This window comes from Eschrichtius robustus, chromosome 18, assembly GCF_028021215.1.
Source record: "Eschrichtius robustus isolate mEscRob2 chromosome 18, mEscRob2.pri, whole genome shotgun sequence".
NCBI lineage: Eukaryota > Metazoa > Chordata > Mammalia > Artiodactyla > Eschrichtiidae > Eschrichtius > Eschrichtius robustus.
In genome coordinates, this window is record NC_090841.1 from 47476460 (window position 1) to 47502156 (window position 25697).

General features: G+C 37.8%; 1 protein-coding gene across 1 annotated transcript in view; it reads right to left on the minus strand.

Moving 5' to 3' along the window:
- Positions 1-12167, minus strand: part of DACH1 (dachshund family transcription factor 1) — a 412059-nt gene extending 399892 nt beyond the window's left edge. The window contains exon 1 of the mRNA XM_068526491.1: positions 11295-12167. Coding sequence (XP_068382592.1) covers positions 11295-12160 — 866 coding nt within the window. The 5' untranslated portion in view covers positions 12161-12167. The remainder of the gene's footprint in view (positions 1-11294) is intronic.
- Between the last annotated feature and the right edge of the window lie 13530 nt (positions 12168-25697).

The window sequence follows — 25697 nt, forward strand, 5'->3', positions numbered from 1 at the left end:
AATCCAATCTAAATATCAACAGCTCAAAAACCCAGCTTGTTCTGTTTTTGAATAGATAGTTATGGGTAAATATGGATTTATATTTCATGCAAAATTTCACTAGAGTGTCTACCAAAAATAAAGAGGATTTATTATGAGGACAATTCAGATGATAAAGATATTTAAGAGGATGAAATTTAGTTTGGCATCTAAAGGCTTCCTATATGAGGTATGATGTAGAATTCTGTGCAAAATTAAGGATCACTCTACTTACAGAGAATTACCTAAAATATAAAAGCTCCACCTCTCCTTTCACACACTTCATAGCAAGATTTTTTTAAGGTGTTTTGGGTTTTTTGTTTTTTGTTTTTTGTTTTGCAGTTCACTTGGTATACTATCAATCATTATTAGAAATAGAGCTGCAAAGTGCCACTGGAAGACAAAGAAGGTCATAGAAACTTCATATTATCGCCATTACAAAAGTCAGAATAAGCTGCCTTTCCTAACTAGATTCCTTTTAAGAACAGCATGAAGTTGTGGAGTCACGTGATCTGCCTCCCTCCCTTCCTTCCTTCACAGTCAGAGAATATGCCGACCAATAGCCATGTCAAATCACCATGAAACTAGTTGGGTCAAACTTTTAAGTTAAATGAAGTATTTAATCACTGTTGCTATTTTATAAATATGGCAACAGAGTGATCTTAGGAAACATCCAAATGATTGACTTAATTTTCTTCATTCAAATGATGTGTTGAGGCAAGGCAGAAAACTGTTAGCTTACAGTGAAAGTTAAGGGTTTCTTTTTTTGCCACAGAACAGCCAATAAAAAATAAGCAACACATGTTTAAAACCCTAAATATTTTCTCCTTGATAATCATGACTTATGATAGTAAGAAAAGTGGTATACCTTCCACTGGAAATCTCAATATTTTTCTTCCACACTCCAAGAATTGATTTGTTATAACCATTCTTATTAGGGATTTTTATGTTTGGTTCTTGTAAGGAAATAGCCAATTATCCAAATGATTTTACCAATGTTAAGTGAAAAAGGAAGTGAAAGATCTTTGAAATTCTTTCTAATTTTTATTGGAAAAGGAACTTGCTAACTTCAATTCCAAAATCTAATCATGGAATTATTTTTTGTCATTGCATATATTTGAGTGGGGGATATATATGTATATGTGTTGCTTTACCTTTTATAAAATGTTTCTGTATATATAAGATCAAGAGCAAGTCGTTCTATATGAAGAAGTAGGTTCTAAATCTAATGGTAGTCATTTAATATCACCCGTTATAAGCAGAGGTATTATAACCCTACCATTTTATATCAGTTATCCATTTATATATATATATATATGATAGCATTTTGATATTCCAGAAATTAAGCAAACTATACATACCTAAATACCTCTTTATTTTGTACCTATGATTAATTTCAGTTTTCCAACTTAGCCCCAGTCCAAATAACTAAAATAAAAATGGCTTTTACGTATAAAATTTGTCAGTGATCTTCATTTGTTACTGCTAGTGGCAAAAGGAGCCTTCTGGAAACACTTTCAAGTGATCCAACTAAAAATACAATAAGAACTTTAACCTCTCAAAATGTGAATCTAAGGAAAATTAAATATACTCATATAAAAATCTGTAATCTGAAATGTTATCACAGGGAAAAACTCCTTGAAAAAAAGTTTCTTCCCCTACTTGGGCTGACTCTTCTGTGGAGAGAAATTAATAAAAAAAGTACAAAATAAATGTTCCCATGTCCAATTAAACAAATTTATGTTTAACCTTTTAACATCTAGGATATATATTTGAAATATTAAATAATTAATTTAATATTTTGTTTTAAAAAGTAGCATCTTAGTCACATGTGAAAACTTGAATAGCTGCCAAATTTTGATGGCACTTTGGGCTTAACTGTGAAATGCCACTCATGAATAGTATTTTGTAAATTTCCTAAGAATATATAGTTAGTAAATTTGGGAGCTAAACAGGTGTTAACAGAAAGAAAAATCAAATTTGACCCAGAAGGCTCCAATATTAAGGTTTGAATTGGGATCAGTTCATTCCTTTCCCATGGGGTAACTTGTATAAATGTAATTCTATGGTTTCATAAAAGCAGGTCAAGTTTCCATCCCTGGGGGTCCTTTGGCAATTTGAAGCATGGAAGCACTGTTCCTGGCTACAAGTTCAAATCTGCATGTACTGTCAATGGTGTGAAGAAAAAAAAAATCAGTGAAGAGCAGACATATATTCATCTTTGATTATAATATATACTTGTCAGAGGGTTCTTAGAAGATAAGAGTAAAGGTGTCTGAGGTCACATGTCATAAAATATTTTGAAACCATTCTCACTAACTTTTAAGTATATATACATACCAGATGATGCGGAAAGGAATGTGAAATATTGTTTTTACTTAGATAACTAAATGCAAAGATGAACTTCTTACCAAATGTCATTTTAAGTTACTATGCCCAAGTGTTTTTTTTTTTAAATTCCTCAAGCTTTAGATGAAGCAGAGTCTTTTAAGCAATCACTGTTTTATAAGCTTCTTCCTACTTTGCAAAAAAATGCATGCATGCTTGCACTTTTACCAATGACGTAATGACTTGACATATGCCATGGAATGATTGAGAAAGTAATTGATTTCAATTTAACTGGACCTCTACCAGGTGTTTTCAAAGACAATTACAGTCCACTGCAAGAAGTGGTAATACACATCTCCTTATGTAGACCTGCAGATTAACCCATTGACCTCATTCCTAACTCATCTCATTGATGGCAAAGCTTTTAGAAGAGCAATCTTTTTTTCTTAGATTATGATATTGTTTTCTTATCATTTATCCACTGATTTTAAAGGATATGCTTGCTCTAAAGTGCAAGCAGCAATGAAATAAACCAATAAAAGAAATGGTGCAATGACATCAAGCACTTTAAATGTTCTTCAGTAGTGTACACATTCTAGTACCTAATAGTTTAATGTCGATTTCATACAATAAAATACTTATCAGTTATAAATATTTTTCATAAAGAATTAAAAGTATATCTTAGTTATCATAACAATAAAGGTCTAGGAAAATCAAGGTAAGTGTTTAATCACTGTCTTAATAACCATATAATGTTGTATTTATAATTATATTTTAAAACATTTAAATATAAACTACATCTTTCACCCTAAAAGTAATTTTAAATATAGTTTTCTATGGTCATTCACTAAAGTAGAATTGGTTTTTCATGTGTTATTTTATATTAAATGAATTACAGAAAGCAAAATTAAGTTATTTTTATAAGTAAGTTGTTGGTCCTCTGGCCCTATGTTCTACATGCCTCCCGTGTGTGTGTGTGTGTGTGTGTGTGTGTGTACAAACACAAATACATATACGTAAAAGCTTTTCTAACAAAGGGATTATAATTACTTAAGCATAAATACACAGACCACAAATGGGCTAAGCTTAACATAAACAAAAATATACACGACGAAGATCTCTTAAATACTGATAGAAATTTTACACTTGTTGCATACACAAGAACATCCATCCTAGTATAAAATGTGTGAACGGTGATATTACAAAGAAAAGTGTTCCAAGTTATTCATTTAAAATCCAGAGGCACTATTAAACTACAAACTGCCTAACTTAAGACATAAATATCATTTCCAAAAATTAAGCTAAAAAAACAGATATTTTAAATATAAAATAAGAATTAATACAGTTGAATATATCAGTCTATTTTAGCAGAGTGTGATGGATTGAAAGATTAGTTACAACTTCAGTGATTTGTTCATACATAAACAAAATGTTTTTAAAATATAAGGCTATGAATAAAACAGCTGACCTACTGCTGCTATTAATACAATTTCTGGATACAATCAGTTTAAGATTTTAACAAAACACTTCATCTGCTTGATATGTGAATGTAATGAAATATTTCTTGATTAATATACTCTAGAGATTTATTTTCATTACCTTTACTTAAGAAATGACCATATCCCTTAAACTGAACTAGCAAGTATTTACTGCAAATGATTGTATGTGCCTCTAAAAATAATTCCCTTTTGACTAGTACTCTTTCTTTCCTGATATATTTTCCTTGTCCTTGAAGAAAAGCATTGTTTTTTCCTGTTGTGACTACAGGAGTAATCTAATTATTTAGAACCATTTGATACCATATATAAATTCAAAGATAAGTTACATTGTGACTTTTTAATACTTCGTTTATCCCTCTGTTCATTTATTCTAAGGAAAGGAAAACATTCCTCAATTTTTCAATGTTACTAACCAAAAGTAACCAATCTACTTTGTTGCCCATTTCAATATTTGCTTTGAGAAAATCATGCTTGAAAAGCATATCCAATTTTTTGTCAAACATATATACTACCTTCAAAATCCACTGCAGGATTATTACTAATCTACCTATAGTTAAATTTCTTTTAGTCTTCAAATCATAGTAAACAATTCCTATTTCCTGCAAGAAACATGCACTATATTCTAGGTAGTGTATTCATCTTAGATAATAACATGTTTTAGATGCTTCAGTTAAACTGTTTTTTTTTTTAAACATTACTCTCTAAAACTTTTTTAAAACAGCTGGCTATTCAGTCTGTTGCCATGCTGCAGACTTTTAGACACTTCAATATGTTTATAAGCACAAAAATATAAGACAAATTAAATACACAGTGAGTTTTCCAGTTTAGTAAGTTGTCTTTGACAGCTTTCACTCAAGTCACGTACTTTTAAACGTGCAAAAGAATCCCAGCTTGATATCCTGGATCAACTCCAAGCTAATATGAATCAGAAAGCAACAGGGCCACACCTTTAACAAAGTTCAGTCATTGGACATTTCTACATCCAATTTAGAAAAACCCACATGCAAATTTTTCTTAAATGAGTGAATTAGAATCCGCTTATCTTATAAAATAAATCCAAATCAGAACACACAAGAAATTTAAAATGCACCTGGCTCAAGGTCTCTGATTTTGGATCATGTAGTGATTTGCATCATTCTCTATATATGATTATATGGACATAATACTTATAAAATAAATATGTACATTTAAATTGGACAGGTATCTGTAATAGACACACTCTTAAAAGATTCTCAAAAACCTTCCCAAAGTAAATAGGTGCATCAATATAAAATGATCCACCACTTAATCTAATAATAACTAATTACTAGACTGAATATAATAACTAACTACTAGACCAAATATAAATATACTATCCTTGGTGTTCCTGCTTTCCAAAGAAATAATTTGGTAAGCTAACCTCACTATTCTAATTGAGTCACTTCTATACTGTGACGTATTCTAAAAAGCAAATATCAGCAATTAAAAGTTATTTAAAGGACAGCTACTGTAGCAAAAAAAAATTACTTTTGATTGGAAATACTTCTGACAAATTGACGAGAAGGAAAGTAAAGTAATTTGAGGACAATGTGGGCTCACAGAGCCACTGGTATGCCTGAGATATATGTATCTGTGCAGATCAGAGCCTTTGATAGTCCACTTATCTAAGCTTTTAAGTCAGGTTTTCTTCATTAAAAAATAAATTATTGAGCATAACAAATATAATGGAAAAGAGGCTCCTTAATGCAGTCTCTAAGTCTGAAAATATAAATATAAATGTATTTTTAATGTATTCTTAACTGAATTTTTAGCTGCAGCATTCACACACACACACACACACACACACACACACACACACACACGACTGACCAATCACAGTGCAGTAACTCAGTAAAGAGAATGGCACATGCTGGCACATGCTAAGGTCATTCTATTCTCGTAACAATTCAAACATAAAATGATAAAACTTTAACTTAAATACATGTTAAAATATCCAAATAGTTAATATCAATTTTTTTTCACATTTTTTGGTCATTTTAAAGGTATATAAATTGATGTGATTTTTTTTTTCCCTTGGTGAACAATCTGAAAATGAAAATCCTGGAAAGATTAAATTCAGGCAAAGTTGAACTTTTCTAAAGAATCAAGTAATGAAAACCTTAAAACCAAAATGTTTAGTGAAATCTAGAAGACTCACCTGTACCTATTTAGAAGGCATATTTCAAACTAATTTCTTCAGACAGAGATTCAAAGGAAGACAGCTTACAACCTGTGAGAGTTTCATTTCTTATTATATTTTGCAATACATGTGTTCTATGTTGCTAAAACAATGCAATTTAAATGATTATTTTACTTGATTAACAAAGGCAACTGTATGAAACAATTTAGTAAAATAACTTGGAAAGATAAAATAATACTAATTGACAGTCAAAGCACAAATTGTTCCTAAAATAACAACTACTTGGTTGCACATTAAGCTACAAATGCTACTTACATTCCAAAAACAAAACAGCGAATGAGAAACAATAAAGCATATTATGTTTTTGTATGCTAGTGAATCACACATGGTAAATCACCAAAGAGAAGAGTGATTTATGCTCAAATCCAGCCAAGACTTTAATCAATATTGGGTGTCACATCTCAGAAGGTTGGGGAAGGTAGTGAGGCAAAAAAAGAGTGGCTAATATTGGCCTCAATAATTTATACGCAACTTCCATGAAATGTGGTAGATTAAACAAAAAAAACCCAGCAGATTTAGACTAAATGAAGTTTAAAAAGTCTGCCTTAAATGCAAATACAAAAATTTGATGCAAGAAAACTGACAAGAAAAAAATAAGCCTGCCTTGTAGTTTATTCTACATAATATTTGAAGCATCACAAAATAAAATATTATATGTGCAAATCAAATTAAGTGTGTCAGGGCATTAACCGTGGAGTTCAGAAAGTACACCATCTTCATCCTCATAACTATGTGCACTTTGTGACAATAATGATTATGATATCATTGGAGACTAACTCCAAGGGAAAAAAAAAAACAGGTTTGAAAGATATTATCCAAATAACTCGAGAATTTGTATCTTGCAATATAATGTGATTAAACAAGGTAAATCCGAGGTCAGCATATTCTTAGATTTTATTTACGTATTAGTTATTAAACTGCAATTTACTAACATTTAAAAAGTATGCAGAGATAAGTGATGGAACCAAAAAACTTTCACATTTTAGCCCCTACTGTTCTAATTATGCCATATTCTTCTTGAAATGTTATACGACGAGACATCAGGCTTTACAGGAGCCATTAATAGACTGTAATACAAAAACTTCAAAAGCATAGTCTCTCTTCATTTGAAGTAAGTTTTGAATTTCTCTGTGCCAAGTATCATAATTATCTGTGAGAAGGGAGTCTGTATTGTGTTGAAACTTTCTACATCGAGGCATAAATGCATAAGTCCGTGCCATTGAAGAGCATGCAACAGAGGAAATGTTAAATAAATATGCCATTTTTATTTAAAAAAAACTTCTGACAAAAAAAAGAGCCAAGAATTGGAAAATATTTTATACTTCTTATACTAAAACTGCATTCATATATTACTACTGGACAAAAAAAGACATGTAGTCTCTCAATTTGCTGTCAATAGATGGTACTGACTTTTAAGACAAAAGAATACTGTTTGTGAATATATGTATATTTATATAAAATGTCTGATAAAACTAACTGGAATCTTTTCAAGTTAAAAACTCCATAAATCTAGGGCTACGTAGGACCCAAATCTCAAGCTGGTTTGGAGGATCCTGAGACAAAATCAACTTCTGGCAGTGCTCAAAAAAAAAAAAAAAAAAAATCATTTTAGATGACAAAATAGAACAGAGTCACTTTTTATTACCTGAATTCACAGAAAATTGAATGCTAACCCAAATCTACGAACAAGCAACTGACTCAGAGACTTGACCATGTACATAATTACTTTTCTTTTTTTGTTGTTGTTTAATGGTTACCAGTTAATTAAGTGACCTCTGTTGCAACAGCCAAGTTCATGCAACTAATGTTTAGTTGAAAAATAATAATTAGAGGAAACTGATCAAGGTCAGACTTTGTCCTCTGACAACTTTTAAATATATTTCCTTATATTCTCTTTCATGCTTTGAGACCCCTATTTTATTTAGCTTTACTATCAAGGAGGTGACAGTCTCTGTTTCATCTCCTTGTGGTAATGACAGATGGCGTCAACATTTATTCTAGTTTTCATAGATAGCACACTGATGCAATAGCCCCAAGCAAATTAAATACACTCCGAGGTTTGTTACTAACTTACTGAGCCACTTTGAGCAAGTTTATGAACGCTTCTTTTCCTTAACATCAAAAATTTTGGTTCCTCAGATTCTCTGGTATCTAAATACTCTTAAGAGACATAATTAAATACATGTTCTGTAAGAAGCTGAGAGTGCTAAGATTTAATGTTTCTTGCACACTATGTACATATTGTTTTATATAGTTTGCCTTTCTGCACAGTTCCTCTTATCTTTTGCATAAATTATTCCTTTAGATAGTCTCTTAAGTAGCCAGAGGAGAAAGAAACCATAATGAAAGAAATCAATATATATAGATGAATGAAAAAGGATCTTAATAGTAAGGGCATAAACTGGACTTGAATGAAAAGGGTAATTTTTGTTTTGTAAATTCAAGATAAAAATATTTTAGGTATTGTTTCCAACGTTGAGAAATAAGACAGTAATACTTGTAATTATCACTAAAAAATAATGCATCACAATGCAAACAGTATATTTTGGTGAGAGGGAGTTCAATGATAAGTTTTTTATTTTCTTAGTCAGTGGCAGAATTAGGGAAACCTAGGCAGATAGCTACAACTACACATCTTCTTCAATATTTGCATGTGTTTAGGTTTGAGAAAGTCTTGTAGTTGATAAAAGATCAAAATGCAATAGTAAATCAACAAACTTACCACATTTAACTTTAACCTGAAATAGAGTTTTGGAGTAACACATTTAATTGTAAAGTATTAAAACGAGGTGATTGAAATATAATTAGAGTACTGATGAGATATTTTTGAAGGGATAAACAGTTTTACTGGATTTAACTTATCTTGGCTCTGAAAGTTTTAACTCCAGAGCCTTTGTTAACCTCAGGGAAAAAATATTTTAAAATTCTTTCCTAATAACTTTAAGAATATTCTCCAACCCTACGGTGAGGACTTCAATTCCAAAACCTGAAAATTCCAAATTTTCAGAAATTTCTGGAAAAAAAAAACCCCCACAAAACATCAAGAGAATAATTGTAAGAGGTGTAACACTACCTGCTTTAAATTGATTATAACGTTGCAGTCTCTGAAGGGAGTTTTCTCCACCAATTTTTTTGCGTGTTATGTGAAATGGCCATTAATTATCTAGTACAGTGTGTGCTGTTAAGAAACACACAAAGAAGATTCAAGAGAAGAGTGGTTTGGTTCCTAAGAAAAACAGCGCTTCACCAATCTACTGGATAGGTAGGCAATTTTACCACAATCATGTCTGAGCTGGCTTCAAATTTCGACTAGCATTCTTTATAACAACTCCGCAACAATTTTCTGCCCTGATTCTACTTGTTTTAACAGTAGATTTTTTGCAAATATGTTATCTTCTGTACACGCAAGGACTCCAATTATCTCCGTAAATGACGTTTAGTGATCAAGATTCCCCCTCAATCTTTACTGCCACCTGTCCAGACTCTTGGGCACGCGTGCGCGTACACACACGCGGGCGCTCAGCATTCACCCAAAAATAGTAGAAATGAAGGTTCAAAACCCAGATATACACCCATGGCCCGATGCAAAGAATGGCAAATAAACACGGAAAAGAGTTTCTGGCTTGGTCAGGGTAAGACATTTACTGGGTTGCAGTTCGAGTCTTTTTCGTCTTCCAGTCTTCCGGGGGCACTAGCCAGAAGTCTTCTCCCAAGGAAGAAATAGCTAGGGGCTTTTCTACCCCGGTTTCCTTCTGGTCTAGTCCTGCGCCTCTTTCCTTGCCGCCTCTGTTTCCCTAGCTCTACTAGGGGCACACACCCCAAAGGAGTAAAACTCCGCTCCTTCTCCCGATCTTTAAACTTATTTGGAGGGTACCGAAGTCGCTGCACACATTTTGCGCGCAGTTCCCACGCGCTCACTTCTAGACTCCAACTTTCCCTACTCGCTTTTACCCGGCATCTCTGAACTTTCCCCTCTGCAGCCAACGACGGGGACAAGACCGAACCGTGAGAGCGGGTGGAATGATCACTTCTACCCCGAAACTGACAAGTTACCCTACTCCCGCCCCCTCTCGGTAGATCCTCCCCCAGTGAGCGTTCATTAGCATAAAACTGGTCGGGCCGGGCTCCGGGTCCCGTGGCCTCTATAGAGTTCCCGCGCTTTGCCGGGCTGGGGAAGCCATGGCACCGGTATTCAGGTCCACAGAGCATGCCAGTGCAAAACCTGCACCTGCTCATTGCGTGAGCTACTAACCCTTAGCAAAAAAAAAAAAAAAAAGAAAAAAAAAAAGAAAGAATGAAAAGAAAAGGGAAAAAAAAGGAAAAGGTAAAAAGAACAGTTTGGAGAGAGAGCGAGAGAGCAAGCTGTGGTCTTCCTTCCCCATCTCTCCGGTTCAGCTTCCAAGAGTCTCAGGCACCCGGTCACCTCTCCCTACGGAAGGAACCCTGCCGGTCCCCTCGCGTCTGCCCCGGGGCAAACGTACCCCTTCATCTTTTTTGCACACGCACACGCTCACACGCGGACACACGCACAGATGCGCGCACACACAGAGACCTCCCCTCCGCGGGCTTGCCCTCGGGGCTTCGGAGCTGAACTCGCTTTGGGTCCCCCGGGATTGCGCCGGCCTCTCGGCCTCTGGGGCCGTCCCCCTCCCGACCTCCAAGTGACCCACTCTCAAGGCTACCTCGCGGGGCCCTCGCCCGGAGCGCGTCTTCCCGCTCCTCGAACCCTGCCGAGCAGGGTCACGACCTCCCTCCGCCCCCGGGATGCCGCCTGGCGCCTCCGAGCAGCCAGGCCAGTGCCCCGCGCCTGGCGGTGGAACCCGGGTCCGAGGGAGCGCGCACGGGCGGCCGCGCTGAGAGGGGTCCCCTGACGCCGGCGCGGCCCAGGAAGGGCGCTGTGGCCCCTGGAAAGGCACCGTCCTCTTCCTTCCCGCCCCCTCTGCCCGGAGGCTTGGGGTTCTCGCGTGCCACGGCAGCTGCGCCCCCGCGCCCGGGCCAGCAAGGCGCGGACCCGGCCGGAAGAGCGCGATCTGGGCAGGGTGAGGTGCCAACTTCTCAGAGGGTCGGGAGCGGCCGGCGAGCCCCGAGGAAAGAGAGGAGAGGGCCGCGCTCGCCGGAGCGCGCGGCTCGCGGGCGCGCGGAGCGAGCGGCGCCCTGAAGGGAGCAAGGGAAGGGCGAGGAGACCGGTGGGAAGGGACCACGGGCGGCGGAGGCGGCCCCCCGCTCTTTACCTTGCGTTGGTGCAGTCATTGTAGAGGGTCTCGAAGTCCTTCCTGGAGATGAGTTTGCAGCGGTTCACTCCGGGCTGGATGGCGCCCAGTCCCCTCAGGATGCGAACCTGTTCCACATTGCACACCACGGGCGTGATCTCCAGCCGCTTCAGCTTGGTGTAGACGGTGTGCAAGCCCCCCACCAAGTGCTTCAGGAACAGGTCGAAAGCCTGGGGCAGGCAGATCAGCTCGCAGCCCTCCACCGTGAAGGAAGCCACTTTGGCCCCCCTCAGATCCACCATTTTGCACTCATTATTCTGGGGGGTGTTTTCCACTGGGGACGGGGTCGAGTACACGGGTTTCCCGGGGAGGGGCCCGCAGCTGCTGCTACTGCTGCTGCTGCTGCTGCTGCTGCTACTGCTGCTGCTGCTGCTACTGCTGCTGCTGCCGCTGCTGCCCGCGCTCGCGTTGATGGGGGTGCTGGAGGCGCCGCCGCCGCCAGCGCTAATGCCGCCGCCGCCGCCGCCGCCGCCGCCGCCGCCACCGCCGCCGCTGGCGGTCGCCAGGCTGGGGTTGGGGTTGCAGTTGCTGCCGCCGCCTCCGTTGCCCGCGCTGCCGCCGCCGCCTCCGCTGCCGCCGCCGGTGGAGGTGACTGTGGCCGCCGCCGCCGCCGCCGCCGCCGCCGCCGCCGCCGCCGCCGCCGAAGCGATGGGCTCCGGCCGGAACAGAGTTGGCCCTGAGGACGCTGGGGGCCCGATGGACGGAGCCGGAGACGAGGTCGCCGAGGAGGTGGAGGTGGTGGTGCCGGAGGAGGAAGCAGACGTGGAGATCGGGGGTTGAGTGGGGACCAGCTGGGTCGGAGGGATCAAAGCCGCCGGCACTGCCATGGTCACATATAAGGGGAAACAGAAGGAGGAGAAGCGAGGGGAAAAGTTGCCACACGCCCCGGGGAGGGCAAGGGGGAAAAGGGGGGCGGGGGGGGAGAAGGAGCTAGGGGGCCACAACAACAACTCTTGAGAGAGAACGACAAGGAGAAAGGGAGAGAAGGGGGGAAAAAGGAGGTGAGGATAAGAAAGAGCGAGCGCAGGAGGGGCGAGCGCGAGAGGCGCTCTAGAGAGAAACGCACAAAAGTGTCCCGCAAGTCGAAATGCGAGTCCTCTCCGGGGGCTGGGATCGGGGGCTGGTTTGGAGAGGGGGGGGGGCGGGGAGGGTGGGCTGTTGTTGTGTGGGTCCCGCTCTAGCACAAAGTTAAGGATGAAGGTGAAAAGGAGGAGATTTGAAGGACTTGGGTTCTCCCTGGCAAGTACATTGATCAAAGATTGAGAGGGGAATGACAGAGAGAAAATGAGCTGAAAAGTGCAGGCTGCCGGCTGGACGAGTTGTTGTTGTCACACGGTGCAGAGGGGAGGAGCTCCGGAAACTTGAAATACCCTTTGAAGCCGCAAAACCCTCACTCACTAGTATTAACCCAAATTATCCAACCAGGAACTCGGAGCAGGGACTCCGAGAGCGCGAGACCCAGGGAAAGCGAGGGAGCGAGGAAAGGAGGAGGGGAGGGGGAGGATAAGTAAGAAACTATGGGAGGGACGGAGAGGAAAAGCCGGGACATAGAAGTGGCGATCGGAAAGAGGGATCATCGACTTCTTTCTCTTCTACTACCGTTAGACTGCATGTCTTAATATTCCATTTCGTCCGCGAAGACTTGTAATTTTTTCCAAAACCTTCTGAGCAATCGTCTGCCAACTTAAAGAGGAGCCAGAGCGCTCCGAGCTCTCCTTCAAGGATTTAGGATGTATCTCCGCTCGTTTTTTGCAATGAGATATAAATGAAAACACATCCTCTCCCTTCATGATAATTAAGAAATTATTCTGAGGAAAATCCATGTGGAAGCAAAGCGCATGTTTTCTGCATCTGATTATTTTATCTGTCGGTTCGATTATTTATTTGTTTAAAGATAGTGAAAAATTCCAGGAGAGTTTTCAAGTTGTGGGGGAAAAGTCAGTCTGAAATCGCTTAAGAATCATGGAATGCTCTGCATTCAATCCCTCATTTCCTAATAGATTGTGGAAAGAAAGAAATGCTTGCCATGATGTGGATGGTTGAGAATAACTTCACTTTCGCCCCAAAGGCAGGTCAGAAATGCCAATCATACCGAAAGAATTCGAAGAGATAAGGCACCCTTGAAGATTTAGAAAGTAGGGGGGAAACAGCACACTAATTTTTCTTACCTAAAACTCTGTAATTAATTCACCTGTCTTGCACAGACGCCAACCATCCTCATATCGTTTAAAACCTAAAGCTAGTTGCTAATGTGTTAGGTAACTATATGTGTGTGTGTGTGTGTGTGTGTGTGTGTATACACACATCTACACCCACATATATTGTATTTGAAAAGTATCACTGTATTTTGGGAAAGTCCTTCTCAGTTTGTAGAAACATGTTTTGTAAATAATGAAAAGAACAAAAACAAAGCTCGCTAGTTGACTTGTAAAGGCAGAAAGGGTAGCTATGCTTAAAAACATTAGGCTGAGTTTAGACTCTCTTCCTCTTTGCCTTCCTCTCTGCTTTTCTTCCCTTTTCTAACTTGTTGCATGAAAGTACTATTTATTCAAGGATTTTTGACCAACCTGTGATTTGAGCATAGGTCAAGTCTGTTCTCTGTTTATATCTCTAGGAATCTTAAATAATTAGGCTTTAAACCTGTCTGCACATGTTCATTAACTTTACAAGATAGAAACAGTGCTTTAGCATTTGACAGATTTTAAAAATAAACTATTAGCATCAGGTTCACAGTGTAGTGTTGAAATTATTATCAAATTTCTTTTTATCATTTTAATTCTTTAACCTTTTTTGAAGTTTAGTGTCAAAAGGTGCAGGAAATATTTATAGAGAAATATGGCACTATTGACTAATTAGTCTAAGTTTATACTAAACTTTTTGGGCCATAGCAGTTATATCAGGAGGCTTTCCTGGGTCATAAGAATTCAGAAAATTGATTGTTGCCAAAAAGTAGATTAACTTCTATGAGATAGCTAAAGTGTATACAGTTGTTTTGCCTAGTTAGCCAATGTAGTTTGATATATCCAGAAATAATTTATATTAATTTTCACTCCTCTTATCTGACTTCAGTTAAAAATAGGGATTGGATATATATCACATACATCAGAACACCTCTTTAAGTGTTTATGCCTATTTTGGACAATATTACCTTTTTAAAAAAAAAAAAATGCCAGACAACTATGTTAATGAGTAGAGGTGAGGAAGAAGATATTAAGCCCTGAGAAACTAATTTTATTTTGGAATTGCATGCACGACTTTAATAAACTCTGCTCTAGTTTTTAAAATGCTAAACTAGTTTCTTCGTTTTAAATTCTAGACCCACAAATGGAAGAAATCAGAATTAAAAGCCCCAGATCTGCTCTAAGCATTCTCGTTTCTCATATTTCCTTAAACTGTCACTCACCTAATACCTGCCACACTCCGAAGCCACGGACAGGAAGTAATGATAGCTGACCAAGCCATAATCCCACCCAGCATCAAAGCAAAGTCCAAATTTTCTGCAGGGAACCCTGCATCTCCCAGCACGTGCTCCATTCAGAGGCAGGGCTTGGGGCGCCTGCCCCTAACTGAATGGGAGCTTCCTTCCCCTCACCCCCCATCTCAGGTCTCTAAACCGTTTTTTAGGAACTACCACTTACCCCGGTGATCAAACAATAGGATTAGAAAAGGCACATAATGCAAATTAAAATATGTAGGAAAGAAAAGCCTGGAAAAATTCAAATTACTTCATTCCTTTTTATTTTTATTTTTTGGGAAATATTACCAGTGATTAAGGCAAACGGTATTTCATAACAGCAGATAAATCAACTGCACAGATTTCAAATTCCCACTCTTCCTATCACATCTTTAGGTTTCCAAGCTTTTGTCTTGTTTGTTTATTGTTTTACATCTCTGTTTGGTTCAGGTCCTCTCCTTCCATGTCCTCCTCTCCAACCTGCACTCAATTTGCATAAGCATAACTCAAAGTACTGTAACTGATATTAGAAAATTCTCCCTGTGTGTTGTGAAGACGTATTGTGCTAAAATCAATAAGACTGTTTAAAATTCAAAGACCTGCAAATTGTTCTGTTTGTCCTTTGATAGGGCCTATGCTGATTAAAATGCTACCAAGAAAGCTTAATTGCTGCACTAATTAAGAAGTCTTTAATTTCTTTCCTAGGATATCGTTTGAAGCTGAGCTTGTACCAGTTCAGGGAAGGTATTTTCTTCCCTCCCTCTGCCCCCTCCTGGCCCCTCCCTTCCCCTTCCCCCTCCTTCCGTGCCCCCGAAGACATCCCTGTGAATGGAACTAATAGAGAGAGTGGTCTCAGGGCTCACCATCTATTACTTAACAAAAATCGGCACAGGAGACAGAGTTTAGTGCAGTAGGAAATGCAGTTTTGAGAAGAGCTGTAAGGTCGCAGGAGACAGTGAGAAAATACAGACTAGCTGTTGCAGCAAAAGTCCCGGTGAATACCTGGATAACAACAGACACTTTAGCCTGAAGATGAGGGCATCCTATTTGGTTAAAAGGGACAGTGACAAGGAAATGCTTCTGTTGGCTCAGGGAAACATAAAAATATACTTTCAAAACCTGTGCTTTAAAAACGAAGAATAAATCTGTAGAAAGGTGGACTTAGAGTTGGGATTTGGTAAGTATCATTTTATTTTATGAGTATAAAACCATGAGTTCTATGGGGATTCATTTTTGACCCTTTTTATAACCCAGGGAGGCATAGCACTGTATTACATCCATTCCATCCTTATCTATTGACCTATTTTATTCACTGATTTCTCAAGTGGGGAAACTGACTAAATGATTTCACAAAGCTTTCTCTGTAATCAATAGTCATTTTAAAGTTATATTCATGCTGCATTATAATTCTGGTAAATGACTGCAAAGCAGAGGATTGTAAGAAAGATACAAATATTGACAAAGCCAGGATAAGTCATGTCTTTAAATCTTTAGGGTTTCAATATAGCAATTGATATAATTAAGATTGAAAATGTAGATTTCATAGAATATTAAAAAAAACCTAAAATGTTCTAATAACTTAAAGGCAATACATATCTGAATGTTTCTCGAATATCTCAAAATTTCCTGAAATCTTTGAGTATCCTCTTTTTATAGCATCACTAAATGAAGCAGAAACAATTTGGGAATATGCAGAAAGGACAACAAGAAAAGGTTCCTTGCAATTTTATTCTTTTAATTTTTCCCCAAGTTCTATTAGAAGTATGAACAGAAAAATACAGATGTATACCTCAGATATATACTGAATTTCTTTCAGTGACAGGACAAGGAGATAACATGCTTAATAGATTCAAAGGGAGACTTACCATTCCGAGCACGACGTCACTCTAATTATGTTTACTCTAATTGAAAGCAAGGTTTTTTGGAATCTGAAATTACTTTCAGAATTCTTTTTTAAATAATGCAAGTGGATCAAATGTTGATCACAAGCATTTCAATCTTTCAAAATGTATTGGAAAATTAAATGAAAAGTGGAGTTTGGTACAAACAATGCCCCAGGGCAAAAAACAACTAACACTAGATTTTCCAGTCCAGCCATAACACAAATCAATTTGAGCACACTTCTATGGCCAGACTGCCAGATTGTTATGACTGCTAATTCACTCAATCAAAGAGTGCATTAGCACACCCGGCACAAATAGCTTTCACAATAGGGTGCACTTCTGAACAATTCTAAGATATATCACAACGGCGAGGTAAAGAGGAAGATGATTTTTACATCTGCGTATTTACTAATGGACCTGTTTCCTTAATAGAAAAAAAAAAAAAAAAAAGACAAACTTCAGGCGGAGGTTTATAAAGGAGCTCTCCAAGTTTGGCAAATCTAGAAAGATAACAGGGAACAGTAGTTGACTGACTTTGTTAAACGTTTCTCAGGAGAGAGTCCAAAATTGATGTTTGCACTTCAGTAGTAAATCATTGAAGATGAAGAAATTATGCCAAGTAACTCTCTCAAGCCTTTTTAACTCAGACACACGGCCTCACCAATCAGCTCAGCAGATAAACCCTGACTACCTTAAGCAAAGACTTCCCTACTTTTACACTTTCTGTCTCTGCTCTCCCCACCTGGGGTTCCAACTTCTGACTTTTAGTGTCTCATTTCTACAGTCTCCCTCTTTTCCAGCTCCTGTCCCTCCTCAAACAAGGAATAAGACTTTTATCTCAAGGATACATTCTCTAATCAGGTGCAGAGAGCTTGGTGATAAATTACCCAAAGGACAGAAGGTAGGGAGCTGAACACATTATAACTTGAAGCCCTCAAACTTTTTATTACAAATTGCCGTTCTTAATAAAGGAGTGGTCAAAATGGTCATAAGTAACTCTGACTTGTTTTCCAGCATGGAAATGCATGGACCATATATGTATGCTTACTGAACACATGTAGTAATCACCTATTCATGTTCACATTTACATAGATGTCAGAACCAAATGGCACAATTTGGCAGTACTGTTCCTCTCTCCCTAATCTTCTATCCTCACCCAGTTTTCTCCTGGTTCAAAATGAAGGTGACATGTTGGCCGAAAATACTTTGCTGGTTATGGAGCATACTGTAAGAAATCTCTAAACCCATGTCGGGGGAGAGAAAGGAGAATAGTTAGAGGAGCAAAGAAGAGAACAGTTACAAAGAAAAAAATCATCATGGAATGGTTTTCCTTACTCCAAACTGCATCATTTCTACAACAAGTAGTCAACTCTCCATGATAATTTGGTTATACTCTCCCATCACTACTTACTTCCAGTGTTAAGTATCCTAATTCCATCTGGGGGTTGGTATTAAGAGTTGCACAGGCAAATATTTGATTAAAAAAAAAAAAACCACAGTGAGATCATTTTAGAGTTGTATCATAAAAGGAAGCAGCAAAAATAATGATATAAATTGAGATTAATTCCCTTCATCTCTTAAATGGTAAGAGGGATGGCAGACTGGATTGAAGGTCAAAAAGTCAGGCAGATATTTAAATCCCTAGTTTTCTAGGAACTATTGTACCTTCAATTGCACCTTTTCATATATGGCATTTTCTAATTGTCATACTCCTTTCTTTTTAAATAGCCAAAAGCTCATTTTTCTCTAAAGAATATCAGCATTAAGATGTATGAATTGCTCGAGGGACACATAGTTGGGAACGGGGGTGGGGGGTGGGGGGTGGGGGGTGGAAAGAAGTCTTATGTAGTGTAAATGCATGTTTAATTTAAAACATAAATTATGGTGTGATTTTGCAATGTTAGGAGAAATGTATTAAACTTAATTATAAAAGTTTCTACTGATTCACTGTCTGCTTTTCTGTTTTTGTTTTAACTTATTATCTTGGTCTTTTTTCTTTCTCTTTGCTTTATTAAATAAAAGAAGAGGTCATTGTCCAACAAATAGCCTATAAAAATTGTTCTATTTGAAGTCAGAAATTTCAAGGATAGTTAAAAAAGAATAAACTGTTTATTTATTTATTGCCCTTCAGAACAAAGAGATTTTTTTTTTTTAAGTTGAAAGAATAACAATTGCCACCTTCCAGCTCGAGATCTTGTATGTCAAGTTTCAGCCCAGAGCAAATTTTTACAAGTTATAAACCCCCTGTAACAGAGGGGGTTTATTATAATGGAAGTGCTGACACAACCTTAACTATAGCGTTGTAAACAACTATGCTATAATATCCATTAAGCAGAAAGAAAAATAAGCTGGCTGATCAATAATTTATACAAAGAGTACCAACTGCAGACATAATAACTGTAATGTTTGCAAAGCAATCTCTCCGCTCTCCAGGCTTAACAGTAAACGCAAACTAGCAATGCTGTTAATTTCCAACTCCTACAGATAAGAATACAAACAAATTACTTAAAATTATATTTTGCTCAGCATTTAGCATGCCTCGATGGGATAAAATAAAATTTAATTATGATGCAACTTGTGCCGGATGCAAAGCTGTTTTGTTTTCCAGCACATTTTATTATGAAAGGACATTCATTTGGAACATCAATTATGGGGAAATAGTGTGTTTCAGTGAGTTGACTTGGGTCAGGCAGGCTCTTCTAAGAGTTATTCAGACATGGAAACAGATTGACACTGTTTAACTTCAAAGAAAGTTACAGGGTTTTACAGAGTCACAACCTGAAATACAATCCTGCAAGCTCTGATCCAAGTCAACTGTCAGTAAAAACACACCTTGTCGTTAGAGTTCATGGGAAAAAGACATTGGTTTGGAAAATGTGGCCATGGTGAGCAACCAGTGAATCTTGGAGTGTTCAATTAATGGTAAGCCTCTTTTGCATGGGAGCTAGATGGGTCATTTCTACCTAATAAATGTAGAGCATAAAATGTGAGCATTATTTTCTTTTCTGGAAAATTTGAAAAATAGAATTTACTTTGAAAAATAGTATTCGTTACTGTTTTGCTTTTTATAGTGTTCACACAGGTGTGTCATGTTGATGTTTTTGTTTTTGTTGATGGGTTTTAAAGCAGGAAAAGAGGATCTGAGAGGAGTCAAAGAAGGGAATATAGTTGAAAGATACCAAAGTGCTCACGGTGTACATACTCGAGGTTGAACCAGACTGTACATTTCTGAGGTTCACACGGCCATCAGTCTTTTTGTCTGTTCATTTCCTGGGGGTGTGTGGAACCCAGTAGAATGAAGAGACTTTGCTATCAGAGTTGTGAAATGGCGTATTACCCTGTGAGCAATTGCACTTAGAAAGGAACCAGTAATTTATATGAGAAGTGTTTAAGATTGCCTGCTCACCCAGTGATCCATGCCAGGTCAGTTCCAGTAATGCCAGAAAACAAAAGGAGGTGCACATCCCTGGGAACGAGACACCTTATATGCCTTAAGAGCTCGTGAGGGGAAGCACTAAAATGCCATTTTCTCAAATGAACTGGTCATTACCATTTAAAATCCTGAGGGCTGTGAGACTGGGGAGGAGAGAAAGAATTTTTCTTTTGATTTAACAGGGCTCTGAAGTCCTAGTTTTTAAGGGGAAGGTATTTTGTTGTGATTGTCTCAGACCTATGCTTTAGCAAAGGTTAAATCCTGAGACGGAGACGCATTTTTGAACAACGGAGTGAAAAATGATGAACACAACTGTTCTGAGAATGTACCTGGCCATCTAAAAAAATAGCACAAATGAACTTATTTACGAAACAGAAACAGACTTACAGACATAGAAAACAAACCTATGGTTACCAAAGGGGATGTGAGGTGGGGTGCGGGGGGGAGAGATAAATGAGGAGTTTGGGATTAACATACACACACTACTATATATAAAATAGGTAACCAACAAGGACTTACTGTATAGCACTGAGAAGTACACTCAATATCTTGTAATAACCTATAATGGAAAATAATCTGAAAAAGAACACACACACATATATATATATGTATGTATAACTGAATCACTTTGCTGTACACTTGGAACTATCACACACTGTAAATTATCTATACTTCAACTAGTAAAAATAAGACAGAAATTAACCGTTTAAAAAATTACCAGTACAGAGAGTAATACAACGCTCTACTGATAATGTCTTCACCAAATTCGAAGTTGTTGTTATTAATTTTTTACTTGGGTAGATTATCCCAGATCAACCCCTCACTCCACCAGTTTTCAGGAGAGGACTGTGGGATACTAGCAGGGTGTTATATAAGAAACTACTTTCTGAGAATTCTTCACAGGCCTCTTTATTCTTGTTTAACATAATCAAAGTACAGACTCTGAGCGTACTCAGGGAAGGGGTTGCACTACTGCCATCCTCAGCCTCATGCTTTCCCCATATGTTGCAAAGTCATTTTAGTTTTTGAACCAGAGTTCAGTTCATTCACATGTCCAGCATAGCCCCACTTGTGTATTTAAAGAAAGAACTAAAGAAAACAACTATTTCCTGTATAAGTCAGATTTTATAATTTATTGATTGGTTCAAGATTCAGCACATCCAGGAATCTTTGCAGATAATAACTGTCACCATACATTCCGATGGGTAAGGCAATTATCTTAGGCTTTTACACTTGTTGATATGTTTCTCTTCAGGTGGTCTCAAGTCATTTCCATTCCTTTCAGATAGAGAATATAATGCTTAGCACTTGCTGGGTGCTCAGTAAAAGTTAGCTGGATAATTAAAACTACTTCTACATTATTCCACCCATTTCCTTTGTCCCCAAATTGTATAAACTGCTCATTCCCCAAATAATATATCATTTGATTCAGACCAGGATATTGAAGACTAACAAAATTTTAGTTATGCTCATTTTTGTTCTAATATATAGCTAATTTAGGAAAATTCTCAAGGCAAAAATCTCGAGATGCGAATAAATTGGGTTTCAAAGAGCTGGAAAAGAGAATTTTAGTCCTATGGCAAAGGCTCGTATCTGGGACCCATAAAGAAAGAATCTTGTTAGTCATTCAAGGAGCCATTGAGGAGTCTTCATCAAGACTGAAAATATAAGTGAAAGTATACTCTGAAGTGCTGCTACAGATGATGAGGAAAAGTATTTAAGTTTGTGTGTGAAAGAAACTCTACTTCCCAAATGTGAGTAAGCAGAGGGGGTATGCAAGAATTTGTATGGTTTTGTTTTAACACTGCCATCACTTCAATATTCATAACAAAGCTCATTAATTTGTGTACTGATTGTATACTGGTTGCTGAGGATGTAAAGAAGAAAAAGATATTCATCCTGATCAGAATTTCATATACATTATCTCAGTTGAGTCTTTTGACCATAACATCATTGAAATTTCCCATTAGGGGAGTCCGCAGATCATCTAGTCCTTGGATTGCAGATTTCATTTGCCATTTCCCCTTCCGGTGACCATGCTTGAAATCACAAATGGTTCTCTGCGCTTCCCCTCAGAGCTCAGAGGCAAGCTCAGAACATTCCCAGTCCGTTGCACTCATCTCTGATCTTGCAAAAGAGGAAATTAACAATTAGCAAAATATGAGAACTTCCCTTTATACTCACAGGAGTTGAGGCCTAAGACAGGTATTAGGTTCAAGTCCTCATTGATTTTCTTCCCCCTAGCTATCCTTGAAGGAGACTATTTTGACATAAGGAAAGGAAAATATTTTTTTCATTTCATATGTAAGGGAACTGAGAAAATAATAGACTGACACATTTGGATCTAGACTCATGCTTCTCTGCCTGTTTCTACCCCTGTATAATGCATTTCTATAAGGTCTAATAGAGCCACTAGATGTGTTCTCAGTGACTGCTTAGATGTATGTGCTTATGTACTACAATGCATCATGATTAGAAGGGAGAATTCTAAAAAAGAATTGGGGAAATACTGTTATTTCAGGAACAAGATTTTGAGATCTTGAGAAATACTTCATCAGTTTGTGACGTTAGAAAGTTAGTCAAACTGTAAAAACCCCTGGGGTTCCTTGACTTTTGTGACTACCCCTGGTTTCCTTAGGTTAGAACATGGCAGTATCCACCAGTAAAAGTCACCTGTTGAAGTGCTTTGCAAAATCAGGCATCAAACCTGCAGTCGATCGTGTAAACACATTACTTATCTGTAGTGCCTTACTAGCCTTGGTTTGCTTTTCCACAGAGGACTAGACAGCCTCTTTCTCCTATCCTTTTTTTAACCTGGTTTCAGAAAGTTCACTCTCTACTTCTCTTCCGAGAGATGATTCGGGGATCACTCACAAGCAATTCCCAGCAGAGCAATACCATGCCCTCCGGCTGCCCCATTTAAATTGTCTGAACTGCGTGGCTTTTTCATTTACTTTCCCTTTAGAGTGAAGCTGCAAAGTCAAGAAGACTTGAATGGCCTTGTGTCTTCAAAGAAGCGCCTTGAGCTCTGGAATGCAACAGAATGGGAGAAACCACTGAACAACAGGAAGTGTCAACAACGTGGCAGGAACGCCTGGGCAGGTGATTAGGGCCTTACTTTAGGTATTTTCTAGAACAAGGCCACCAACTCAGCTGAACAAGAAGATGGGTCTTTTTCCCACAGAAACTAATTTAACTGATTTTTGAAACACATTGATAACAGTGTGTGCATAAATTTAAGTACATACTTTCCAGGTTATTCTTTGTTATACTTTTATGTAAGTGAGTTGATTGACAAATTAATGATAATTATTACTAAAGAAGAATTAAAATTTCCAATAGTCTGAATTTTGATCCTAACAGAAAGCTTTGGATCTTGACCAGATAAAGCATTAAAAAAGGCATAAGATCAAATTAATTTTAATAGCTAAAACTCATTTACACTTATTTGGAATCTATTTCAAGCTTAAGTTAAAGGAAAACTAAAATGTTCCTAAATACTATATGCAAAGAGTAGCATTTGGAAGTTTAATTACTTCTAAGCACAGAATACGAAAACGTGGAATTAATAATTATAGTTGATAAGCTTCATTGTAAATATAGTAGGTATCAGATGGTGCATTCAGTAACTAAACAAACAGCATTTTATATGCAAATGTAAAGAAATAAACTCATGTCTTCAATGTTGCTTTTAATCTTCATATTTAGGAATAATCATCATCAGTTTCTTGATAAGTTTTCTTAGCCAAATGTCCTCATAAATCTGACTACCACTTATTGAATATCCAAAAGAAGCCTCCCAATCAGGAACTGTCAAAGGTAAATATACAAAGTGATGTTTATACATACTGGATTTATGTATGTTAATATGGTTAGCCATCATGAGACATAAGATATTCAAAATCAACAGCAAAGTAATGCTGTATTTGAAGTCCTCTAGATGTGAAAGGCACTTACTGTGATCATTTTTAAAAATCATATTTTCTCTAAAAATGTACTTATATTTTTATACTTTGATAATCTCTTATTATAACATGATCAATAAAATATCTTTTCACAGTTGTTTAGATACACAGAAACAGTTTCAAGGAATTTCTTTACAGCACCCACACGTACTCCCACATGCCTATTTTCAGAATTTTCAAAATAGCAATTACTTCTTTAGATTTATAGCCTATAACTCATAGTACTTTTGGTATCCAAAAGTTATTTACTTTTTGTTTCCATTTAAGTAATTTCAGTCTAAAAGCACTTAACAATCATAATAACATGGCAAAAGTTTGTTTTGTAAACACTTCATTATCAGCCTTTGTTTTCTGATATAATGCTTTAAAAATATCTTCTGCTGTATAAAGGACATTTTTGCAAAAAGGCAGCTCAAAACTTGTCCTTCCCTTCCTTTCATTGATCTGTTGCCTCTGAGGTAATATGAACAGCTATCTCCAGCTCTCCCACAGGCAGGCTGAACATAATAATAAGGTAGTGTTACAGGCCTATATCTATGAATGATTATACAAGGTGCCAGTTCTTTTCCATTAAAGATAAGGTAGCAAAGATACTATAGAGAAGAAAACTGGTTAGCACAAACAAGGGAGGGCTTCTGACTTTAAGATTTCGTTATTTCTCTGGTAACCATTGAGTTTCTCTTGCAGTTGGGTTTCCAATAAGGTGAAGGTGCCCTCTGTAGGAGACTCCCAGTAAATGCCGCTTCTCTATACTTGGGTGACGACATACAATTTGTTTTTTTCCCTCTTCTCCAATTTATAAACAAACAAACAAACACAGTATTCTGTGTTAACAAGTTTGAACTCTATAAATCTTAGAGGGAAATTAGTATAAAGCCTGCAATCAGCTATGCAAATCTAGTGCATTTTCTAAGTGAGAGAAATTGAACACTAAGAAAGCTGTACAGCACATTGGTGTTTGATATTTACTGACATCGTGGTATGTAATAGGATGGGTACTATAAATTCAGAGGAGTTGCTGAAACAGAAAGACAGAAGGTCTTTCTTGGCATAAGTGAGTGAATAGTGGATCTAAACAGAAGAATCCACATGCGGAAAGACACATTCCCCACCGAATAAATACACCTCCCCAAAAGGTCTTCTTATATCTTCTTATAAAGGTTACCATAATGCAGACTCATTATCAGTCCCACTGGGTAGCATATAGCTCAGTAACAAATTGCTTTTGTTAACATGCTCCTAGAAAGAGATTAGCTGTTTCACTGGATCACTTGGGGCTCTTGGAAATTTTGGGAATTCTCTCTGTAATTTAAAATGGAAGTTAAAGCCAATGTGAATAGACTAGGGAAAATCTCACAAATTAAACCTCTCCATCTGGAAGTTTCTTCATCACTCATTGCAAAAGTACAAGCTGAAATCACTTTTGGTACAGGTAGGAGAGATTATATCAGCGATGAAGCAATTACATGTATACTAATGCTTTAAGAATTATGCATTTTCGTTGCAAAGAAAAAGACCGAAAATTTAAATTCAGAGCAGCAATTTGGATTTAATTTTTGGTCTTTATTGACTTTGCATATTACCTAGAGTTTATCACTGAAGCCATCTATTTACATTTCCTGGGCTATG